Genomic DNA, 11,513 nt, shown 5'->3' with positions numbered 1-11,513 from the left:
TCTCTGAATTTATTGCACATTTGAAGGTAGGTGCAGCAGACTGGATTTCTGACAAACCTTTGCTTCAAGGAATAACCATCAGAAAAATTTACCTGCTGAAACCAATGGCTGAACTTCCCTAGAATAGAATGCATCAGTCTCAGTGGAATGTCAGCCCCCGCAACAGTAGTGGTTGCTGCTACATCAATTATAAATATTACTGAAGTCTACATTTTAAAGTACTTTACATAGCACTGTAATTAAACTGTTACCGAACATTGCAAACCAAAGAGGAAAGGAAATATTGCTCCTCAACAGAGAGATTCTTTTTGGGTTTAGGAACAAACTTGTTATCTTCAGCTATTTTCAAAGTCGTATGCTTTCCTGCTTTTGATGACTTATAGAGCCGGAAATTTCTATTCTTTGTATAAACTCCTGCAGGGAGAGAGAGAGGTTTCATAATGTATTTACAGTTGGCTAGGTTCTCATACGTATTGTTTATACACTATATTTGGGTGTCTGAGAAAAAAGCATTTAAAGGAGTAAACACAAACGGTTATATTTATCCCAGTTCATTTCTCACAGTAGGAGTTATATAGCAGGGTAAGAATGAATCATGCAGCCATATATTTATCCATAATATTCAACTATAAGGACAATCACTCAAAACTGCTGTACAGACATTTTAAGTAAATACTAGTTATTTGGTACTATTTCAAAATCTCTGCAAATCATTCTCCAGTCTAATTGTTCTTTTTCCTAGCATGAAAAATCATGTAACTATTTTACATTGTAAACATGGTTTGGCAATTTATCAGTTTCCTATTCTCTGTGTGTCAGTGTGACTATATCATAGTTGCACTTCAACAACAAGAATGGTATTCAGAAAAATGCAGTTCGCATCACAATCTCAAAACAAATATGGGTTGGCAAGTATGAGCAATTCTGCTCGAGACTTTGCGTGTGTGTGTGGGGGGGGGGGGGATTGTTTAATTCTGAAGCTGAATTTAGTTCTCATGAAAGTTTAAGGACTAAGAGCATTGGCATGACTGATATATTGCATCCCAATTTTGTCTTGCAATATCCTGCTCCAATTTGTTCTTGGTCTCTGTCTACCAATCATTTTGTAATTTAGGGTGGTAAGCCCACCATGTTCTAGCTAACTGTGAACTAAAACCAAAAACGGAAGTAACAAACCCACACATTATCAGCTTAGTGTGCCGCATAACTGCACCCTCCCACCTTATTTTTTATTCACTAGTCTCTGCAGGAGTTACTGTTATTAGTTACAGTCACAGTTCTTCTGTTGCAGAGCACTTTGTTACTCTCTTTTTGGGGAACCAACATAACAGTGCAAGCGAAGTCTTGGAAGTTAGGTACCTGATATTCAAGGAAGAACACTGCTGAGAGTAGTTACAAAATAACTTTTCTGTGGCAAATACAAAAATAGATGTGTCCAGAACACTGTATTATTGTGTCACTGTACTCAGCTGAGCCACCTACTAATATGTAAAAAAACCCCAAGATTGTTACCAATAAGCCAGTCTTCCAAAACTTCATAGTGAAAGATATCATAGTAAAGCAATTCAGAAGCCAAAATGAAAACTGTGGTAAAAGAAGTCATTGTAGACCTGTCCGTGCTTTCCAATTACTTTGAATTTGTATTTTTTAAGAGAAAAAATTCTGCTCAGTATACAGGAATTACACACAGATCTTCACTTTTTTGGGGGTAGGGCAATTAACAAGCTACATGTATGCCATTGACTGTGAATATATTTGAACAAGGCATTTCTTGTTGATCATTATTTGATTTTATTCACATGAATTTTCTAGACCATTCAAAATGCAGCACCTTGTTTGCTTCCTAAAATTACCTGGATTATGGATTCTGCAGTTTCTGTTCAATAGGTTCAAATGGATTAGGCCTTAACTTTAAATTATCTCGAGAAGATGTTCGGAATCATACATTCCTTATACACACCATTAAAAAGGAGTACCCATCCCTTGCTTTAGGCAGTTTGTGACAAATCTTAAATACACAACTATCAAACAGACTGCCTCTCTAGTCCCCATCTTTGTGATCAAGCCACTTGCCATTTAACTGAACCAATGACCCCGTGCAACTATTGTCCCCCTTATCATCAAGGGGTGATAGATCCTCAAGATAAACTGAAGTCTCCAAGGGACAGAGTTTTTATTTACTGTGGAACAACATTATGGAACCTCAAGTAATATTAAAAGTTCCACAAGCATGTCAATATTTAAGGCCAAATTTAAAATACAGCTTTTAAGATAATTTGTTTGATTTTTATTGAATTGCATCCTGCATTTTGTTGTATGTTCAGTACTTAATTATATTACTGTACATTAAGCAAAACACTGTGCAAATAGTGCTGGGATCAAAGCATAAATCATCTCTGGTTACTTAACCTTTGTTGCATTCCAGTACACAACCTTAACAGGAATAAAATACACATAATATGGAGCTGAATTCTTACTTAAGATGTGCATGCAAATGCCTCCTTCCCGCAGGCCGCATTTTCTGTGCATGCATCTGATGGCAGAATTTGGCTCAGAATTCTGTCAGTAACTAATTTTTATATTTACCCAGATCGACGACAAGTTGCTTGCCTCCCTCCTTATCATTCACAACTAGAAAGGAAAGATCAGGATTTTTGTTCTGTTGCCGTGTTCCATTTTCCAGCGTTTTGTGCATATTAGATTGCCATTTCCCAGGAGGCTCCTTCACTGCACCGAGGTTTACAACAGTACCATCTATTTCAGCTGTTGCTTTGGAAGACTGGGAAACAACACTGTCCGCCCCTTCTTCTAGAATCAGAGCATCAGCTTTATTTTCAATTAAAACAAGAGCAGGTTGCAAAACTGTTTTCACAAAATTACCTTAAAATAATAAGAAAAGAAATGGATCAGGGTCTGTTTAGTCACAAGTTAAAAATGCATTTAATATGTTTTGTGCAAAGACTTTCAAATAAAAAACCAGGATAGAGTTTCTCTCTCTTCTAAGTCTGGTGCACAACCAATGCTTTAAACTGCTAAATGGGAGGCCCAAGTTTTGGCATGAACTTTAGTTGAAACTGAAGTTTGTGCTGCTGTTTTTTAAGACACCTCACCATGTTAAAACAGGTACGTAAGAACTGTCCATATTTTGGTTGTATCATTCTCTCACACCCTTCACCATCTTAATGGCTGTTAGCTCCTCAGGGAAGGAGCCATGTGTTTCTATATATTTGTACAGCACCAAACACAAGTGGGCCCTGGTCCTAGAAACAAAATAATAATAAAAACTGCAATGTTGTGAATGGCAAATGTGTAGTAATGTCACTACAGCTTCTCTAACCAAAGTTTCATACATTGAGGAAAAAATCTTGGATACCTGTTCAAAGTCCTAGTAAACCAGCCTTGTGCAGGGTTTCAAAGGAGGACCATACTCTTCTCTACCAACCTGACAGCAGGGCACAGGACACCCATGCTATTGCCCAAAGACTGTTACTACTGGTGATAAGAGTCATGGTCTGGTACTTCATCCATGATCAGAGCACACAGGGTGCTGGTTTTGGTAACGAATGACTTTGCCAATGATCAGCATGAGCCAGAATTTTGGATTTGACATTGACTATGGACTTGGATCTCCCATTAGACTGCCAGATTCCCAGTGAGCAAAAGAGATGCTCCACTCTGTTAGCCAATTGGAGCCTCATTCTGCGAACACTTATACACACCACTTACAGTAATGTGAATGGGACTACTCAGATGCATAAGTGCAGGACTGGACAACAGGTCAGTACTGTGGCATATGAGGGAGTATCAGCCACTACAGCTTGGAGCCTGAACAACAGGTTTTTTATTCGCATGAATGAGTGCAAGTCCACTGATATCAATGGAGTTGAACTTGCTTAAACCAGCTGTGAATTTAATCCCTTTGTTTTAAAGCCTTCTTAGAAGTTGGTAGAAGAGTAACACACTTAATATTTTAGGATATTACTTATTTTGCAGAATGTTTGACACAGAAAAATTCTAATAAAGTACTCAATTTTATTAGGATGAGACTGCAGTTTCATTTTCTAGTTTGTCCCAGAGAACACACAGGTTGTGATAATTTATAATGGAAACATCAGAGATTAAATAATCTATTATTCATGAACTGGTATTCCACAATAAAGACTTGATTTAAAAAAAGAGAGAGAAAATTGCTTATCGCTTTAATATCATTGAACAGTTTATTTAAACTGTTGACCTTCCTCTCTCTTCATATACAAAAAATCCTGATTGATATTTAGATGCTTGGATGTCACTGTATCAAGCAAACTGAATTTATAGACATTTTCTATGTAAAAATCAGTAGATAATTACGCCCAACATTTAAAAATTGAATTATTCAAACTATAAAGCTGCTAATCTTCAAGAGACAATCAACCATTTTTGACATGTAGATGATTAAGAGATTAACTAAATCTGAGTTTCATATTTAATGTGTGTTAAAGAGTAACATTGTTTACTAAACTGACACTTTGTATCACAAGCAAATTTAGTTTCCTATTACTGCTAGGAAGGCAAAATAACAATAAATAAACCATTTAGTGCTTACTCTGCCTACTGTCCCTATAAATCTATTATAACCATGACTGATTTTAAACACAAACATTTAATGTCCAGCCGTGTTAATAATTTAATTCACAATGGTGATAGGAAAAGCCTAACCAATGGGCTGGAAGTAATAGCTCAAGTGCTCTTATTGAAAGGGAACAGCTGATGTAATAAACTGAAAGAGTATGGGTTTATTCTACACTTAGCTATCTAGATCACAAGGCTAAAATTAGTTTTAAATAAAATACTTTTGATCCACACATTCTTTAATAACTTTATAAGAAAGAGGTTATAGAATCAAACTTTTAGACTGATAAAGAGTTTAATGATCACATTTAATCATTTTGGTTTTGTGGCTGCAGTAGAAGAGTCATGGGGGGGAGGTGGGGGGAAACAGGGAGAAGAAATGGTTTTATTTGTTTCTACTAGTCTTAATGAAAATAACGAGCAATATACTGCTTATGCTATATGCCGGGCGAGGCTAGTAGCACTGCCTAACATTAAGGTTGCCCAACACTTCCCATTGTAGGAATCTGTTTGCAGTTGCTTATAACTTTGCCAGCCTTTTATTTGTTTGGTTTGAAATTTTCCATATGAGGTGTCTGCCTCAAGCTGGTTTCTTGGTTTTTCTTTTCTTTCTTTCTTTTTTGGGGCGGGGGAAAGAGGTTTCAGCCAAAATGATTTAACTGCTTATGAAACTGAGGTTAGGGGAAAATACGTTGTTTTGCAATATTACAAAAAATTCTGTTGTCCTTTTCTTTGAGAAGCTGTAGCACCCCCATGTTTGGACCAGGGACTTGAAATTTGGCAGGGTGTGGCCTTTGGGCCAGGGTTGGTATGTACCTTTTGCTGTTACTGTGAAAATTTGGCCCAAGTTATCAACCTCTGAAAAAAATCTCAGTTCACACATGCTCAGTACACACTTCTTACAGTTTTATTGCTAAATTTGCCAAAGATTCTGTCTTCACTGAGCATGCTCCATCCCCTCCCAGCTCCCAGTGCTGACCAGACTGTATGTACTATCCTCACAGAGTGACAGCATATGCTCCAGCCCAGGGCTGCAGGAGCAAAGTCAGACTTTCTCTGTAATTGTTGCTCTAGGATGGGGTGGGGCCAGGCACTTGACCCTGAGAACAAGGAGCCTGTCACTCCTGTGCTCTCAAATCACTCCCAGGCAGCTTTTCTTACTCTTACTAAATGAAGGATTTTATTGTAATCCCACTGGTGTCAATAGCAAAACTCCCAGTGAGTTCAATGGGAGCAAGATAAGGACCAACAGGGGCATTTAGGGCCAGATTCTTGGTTCCAGTCTGGCTTCTTTGTATCGTTCCATGGCACTTACCAGCCAGAAAGCTGCCCTGAAGGACAGCTGAATGTTCCCCTTGCATAGCAAACTCTCTGTCTAGCCCAGAGCTAGGTATGGAGGGACTACACCACTTCCTCCAAGCCCCACAAGAGTAAGTAGCATGAGAGTGTGGGGCTGGAGGAAGTTGTGTCCCTCCATACCTAGCTCTGGCATAGCAAACTCTCTGTCTAGCCAAGGATTGCTTTGGCAATCCTGGGTTGGCAAAATGGTCCATGAGGGGTGGCTGTAGCCTAGAAGACATTCCAACTTATGTCAAGAACCAAAGAGCTTCCCACTGTTCCCTACATCAGGCTAATGCAAAGGCAGCTTTAAGCTATGCCTTTGCCCTTTCACTAAGGTCTTGGGCTAGCATAGCTCAGCTGGACTCAAGAATCTGGCCAATAAAGTTTAACTTCAGCCAATTAAAAAAAAAAACACCTTAATCTACAAAATAAGTAAGCAACTGTAAAACTATCATCAAGCCTTTTACCAGCTTTTGTGATGTCTTTGTTCTGTAAATACAGTATAGACACACACACAGAGAGTAGCTGTTTCCTTGAAGTAGAAGGCTGATGAGAAATTGCACTACTAGTCACAGAAAACAAAAGAAAATACATGAGCAGGAAATCAGTTGAAGCACAATAAAACACAAATACGTAACTGGAAATACATATTTGTTTCCACCTATAGTCCCCATTACCATAATATCTGAGTGCTTGATTGTACTATTAAGATATTAAAATTCCACACATTTCCTTTTTATGTACTAGAAATAAGAAAATATGCTTACCAACATTAATATTATCCTGAAATGCTGTCTTGGGAAGCAGAAATATTAAGTGATGGCTAAATTTTTCATCAGTGCTGGAATCTAAGTTCAAGACATCTTCAGCTGAACATTTAACTCCATAAAGTTCTTCCAGCTTTTTACTAAAAAGCTGAAAAATAAAAAAAAGTAGGCTATTTTTTGTTTTTTTAATAACTAAAAGGTACCCATAGATTGTGACAGGAGGGCAGATTTTATGTCTTCATTCATTTCAAAGATATTTTTGGTTTTGAACATACAGTTTTTTTAGACTATGAAGTTTCATGACTTATTAAAGTCTAACCAAAATACAAACACATATTTTACCTTATAAATTGAATAAGTGTATGGTTATGGTACCAGAAGCAGACTGTTGCAAAATTTCCAGTTTCTCACCCAAAAGCCTAATATACCACCTCATCTATACATTTTTCTGTTACACTGCTTCCCAAGTACAGTTTACAGCTCCAGTGACAACCAGTGTTGAAGACTCTACAATCCACACCTACGACAACTTAGGGCTAGTCTACACTGGCAACGCTAAAGCGCTGCAGCGTCAGCACTTTAACGTGCCTTGTGTGGTCGTGGCACAGCGCTGGGAAAGAGCTCTCCCAGCACTCTAAAAAACCCACCTCCACGAGGGGCGTAGCTATCAGCACTGGGAGTGCGGCTCCCAGAGCTGGGGCCCTGTTTACACTGGCGCTTTACAGTACTGCAACTTGCTGCGCTCAGGGGGGTGTTTTTTCACAGCCCTGAGCGAGAAAGTTACAGCTCTGTTAATTGCCAGTGTAGACAAGCCCTTAGTCACATTATATCTAGGGCCAGAGTTATGACCTTAGATCCAACGAGTCCAAAAGCTTCAGAACTTGGTACCTCAGATCCCTCCTTTTGGATCCAACAATCTTCTTTGATTTTGAGGATCCCTTAGATTTCACAACTGACTCTCATGCTCCCAAAAGAGGTGGATCCTCTAAGGACTCCTCCAAGAGAAAAGCCCTCATTCAGTCTGTGGCTTCTTTCCTTCCCAGCGAGAGGCATGCACAAGGCTCTTAGGATGAATGTTCTTAAACCTTCGTACTTATCTGAGACAGGATATTTTACTAGAGAAGGAGATGTATTTCTGAAAGCTCGTTTTATTCTCTTTGTCCACCACTTTGGAGATATGGTGGGCCGGGACATTAAGCCCAACCAAATCCATATGAAAACAACATTTGTGCTAATTAGTACAACCAGTAACTAACAAGGAGTGACTCTATATAAGAATCAGAAAAGGCCTAAGCTTAATAAAAACCACATTGGGGAAAAAAGGGACTTGAAACAACCGGGAAAAGAAGAACTGAGGGAAAAATAGAGGGTGAAGTCTTTTGTTAGAGCCCAGGAGCATGCTTATATGCTCCCTAACAATTTTACTGCTTTCTTTGGTTCTATGGCTCTTGTATCGGGGCACATAATCCACCAGTAAGACTCTACAGAGGCAATATAATGAAAGATAAATTACAAAATGTCACAGGCCTCTGGTGAACATGCTGTCATACCAACCACTATTTGTCTCTTGTTCCTCTAAAGCGGGAAAACCAGAAAAACTTTGCTTTAACTAGCAATATCTAAACACGCTTTTTTAATTTTCTCTAAAAACGTGTAATCAATTTTCATTTTTTTGTGATAACTTCAGCTATAGAATAACTATAAGGAAAATTTGTTCACTTTATTCTCTCTTTGATCCACATTAAGGCCAATAACAAGACAGACAGACCTACAATATGTTATATTCTAATTATTGTTCGTTTTACCTCAATTAACTTTGCAATCATCTGCTTGCCATCAGCTCCAGGATTCACTGGTTTATAGAACTCCAAATCAAAATACAGTTTGCAAACAGCTTTTTCAGGAATAACTTCATAGCAATGCATGAGACTTGTTTTTTGTTCTTTGCTAAACAGAAAGTAGTCAAGAATCATCACCCATGTTTATGAACAATAATTTTAAAAAATAAAGATTTTTATTCCTCTTTAGTGAAACACTTGTTGAAATGTTTTAAAGACTAGCTCTACTATGTTCTGAACAACTTAAAGTATGAATTTTGTGACTAACTAAAGAAACACCATAAATATACATGTGGCCTAAAATTTAGATTTTGTAAAAAATAAATTCTGACAAACATCTAAGACCAACAAATATGTATTCACGAATAAAAATAACTAATGGAAACAGTCATTTTTAAACAATAAATCCACTAGTGCTGAGAACCTTAAAGTAAAACTACACACAAAAGTGAAACCAACTTCTTTGAATTTTGATATCCAAACTGAGAGAAATGCAAAATATAAAGAGCTTAAATACAAAAATTGGATTTTTAGAATTCTGTCACTTAATTATCAGATGCACTATGACTAAAACATTTTAGAATTTTTTTTTAAGTTGACTGTAAACCTTTACTAGACATTTCAGTATCAGAACTCGATCATGTGATATGTTTCTGTTAAATGACTGTCAAGAATTATATATAAAATGGTTCATGAAGATGTAATTATTTTATCTGCTGATGCACCAGAATGATGATGATTGTTCACTATGGATACCAATTCTCTTCAGTGGTCAAGCACTATAGCACATTTGAGGGGATCAGAGTCAGGGAGCCAGTTATGGTACCCTGCTTTCTGAGAGCTGGTCTATACCAGCCCCAGCCCTGATGAAGTTTAAAGCAGCTAAGAGGTACTTTTTTCAAAATACTCACTTGTAATAAAACCAAAGCTCTGTATATGTTGTCACAAGATAATACCTTTGTCCATCTTCTGTGTTCGTTTCCAAAGCAAATACATGAACATCCTTTTTAAATTAAAAGAAAGAGTTAACTGTTCCTTTTTCACATCACTAATCAAAATCTTTTGCTTGAAATTAATTTCTCAGATCAAAGGTTAGTAATTATTTTCTAATTAGTAACAACCTATCAAAGGATGGTTTAGGTTTTAAAGAAAAAAGCCTAAGTACCTTTTATTGCTAATTAAGAGCCAGCTTCTTATTTAAATTACACCAGCATAACTCTTAGCAGCTCACTGAAGTCAATAAAGCTAATAGGGATTTGCATTGATGTAACTGAGATCTGAATCAAACTCTCAAGTGGTATTTGCCTCGTAAAATCTTATTTTGATCAGCAGCATGGTAACATCAATGGGAAGAGAAACAGTGTACAGAGAAGGGGATTCCCACTGAAGAGAGAAGCAACATATGGCCTAAATCAAGCAAAATGATGTCCAAACCATCCTTTTGATTATATACTATATGTAAAACCAGAGGTGACTCTACAGAGAAAAATGCTCCCAAACTGGAACATAATTAGGAAACAGCTTTGGCAGTCATAACTTCTTTAATGAAATTCATGACATTTGAAGAGTTGGTAACACCTGTCTCAAAATATTTTACTTTGCACGCTGTCATATGCACTGTTCCCCTGTATAGTGTGTCAGACCCTGATCCTGCAGCGAGCTCTGCACAGGCAGACCCCTGCACCAAGCTCCATTTAAGTCAGTGGGGCTTCTCAGAGAATCAGTCTGCATGGAAGTAACCACAGGATAGGGTCGTTAGTCAGTTCTCCCTGCTGTCTGTGTGGGTTTGATATGCGGTAAGAGTGGAGAGGAAAAATGTCTTAAAATAAGAAAATATGATTGTAAAGGCAACAAAAACTGGGGGATTGAGGAAGAGATGTAATGCCAGAAACTACTTGTGGCAAACTTGCCATGCCAACTGTGGCATTGCAGAAGCTGTGCCTCAGTTTCCTCTCCCCTACACATACACACTGTCCTGTGGCCTCCTCTAACCATCAGAGTGATTTGGCCCTGCAGTCAGATCAATTTAGTGTTCAGCTCTTTGTAGGGTCAGCAAGTCCTTTACCAAAGAACAACAACAAAATGTATTGAAAGCAAACCTTCAGCCCGGCAGGGCTCAGCAGAGGTACAACTGTGCTGAGGACTGCTGCTCCTTCTCCGCCGTTCGCTCAATCCCCCAGTCCATAGGCTGGAACACTTCTCCCTAACTAATGGTTTCTGGCAGGCTCCAGCTCACCAGGAACCTCATCTCAGCCAGGCTTTCAGCTTGCCTCTGGAGAACTCAGTCTGGTCCTCCCCTACCCCATCCACCTTCTTTTCAGCTGCTTCCCAGGGAGAGGGCACTTCCCACCTGGTCTCTCCTGGCACTTTATGGATATAAACCCTGCTCTCCTCCAACTGGGCTTTATTTTTAGGCTGTGTCTACACTGCCACTTTCAGCGCTAAAACTTTTGTTGTTCAGGGGTGTGAAAAAACACCCCCCTGAGCGACAAAAGTTTTAAGCACTGAAAAGCGCCAGTATAGACAGCGCTTTAAAGCTGCCACCGCTCGTTCGGGGTGGGGTTGGTTTTTTTGAATTGCTGGGAGAGCTTTCTTTTGGCGATAAAGCGCGTCCACACTGCCCATGTCACAGCGCTGCCGCGGCCGTGCTGTAACATGGGTAGCGTAGACATACCCTTAGTTAGTCCTGAACCATGCCCCCAGTGCACCCCATCACATTGCCTCTCCCTCAAGACTACATCCTGCCTGGTGCCAGAAGGACTGCCAACTGGCTGTCAAATGAGCTCTTCTCGATGACCTGTGCCTGCTGAGAGGTGGGGTGGCAGAGTGAGGGCAGCCATCCTCAACTGCTTCAGTTACTGAGCATGCTCAGTATAAGCCAAGCATCAAATCTCGGCAGGGGAGGGAGGGACATGACCTTGCATGCCCCCCCACGTGTAGTCTCTGCTTATCATCT

At 39.0% G+C, this 11,513-nt stretch overlaps 1 protein-coding gene across 1 annotated transcript in view; it reads right to left on the bottom strand.

The window, feature by feature from the left end:
- The window catches only part of PRIMPOL (primase and DNA directed polymerase), a 36,702-nt gene that overhangs the window by 7,712 nt on the left and 17,477 nt on the right, over positions 1–11,513 (bottom strand). Inside the window, exons 4-8 of the mRNA XM_074951229.1 lie at positions 9,469–9,560; positions 8,525–8,666; positions 6,720–6,867; positions 2,587–2,880; positions 252–414 (exon numbers count right to left, since the gene is read on the bottom strand). Coding sequence (XP_074807330.1) covers positions 252–414; positions 2,587–2,880; positions 6,720–6,867; positions 8,525–8,666; positions 9,469–9,560 — 839 coding nt within the window. The remainder of the gene's footprint in view (positions 1–251; positions 415–2,586; positions 2,881–6,719; positions 6,868–8,524; positions 8,667–9,468; positions 9,561–11,513) is intronic.

The sequence above is a fragment of the Natator depressus genome, chromosome 4 (assembly GCF_965152275.1).
Source record: "Natator depressus isolate rNatDep1 chromosome 4, rNatDep2.hap1, whole genome shotgun sequence".
NCBI lineage: Eukaryota > Metazoa > Chordata > Testudines > Cheloniidae > Natator > Natator depressus.
Note: the sequence above shows the minus strand (reverse complement) of the source record. Positions and strands in the feature narration are given on the sequence as shown.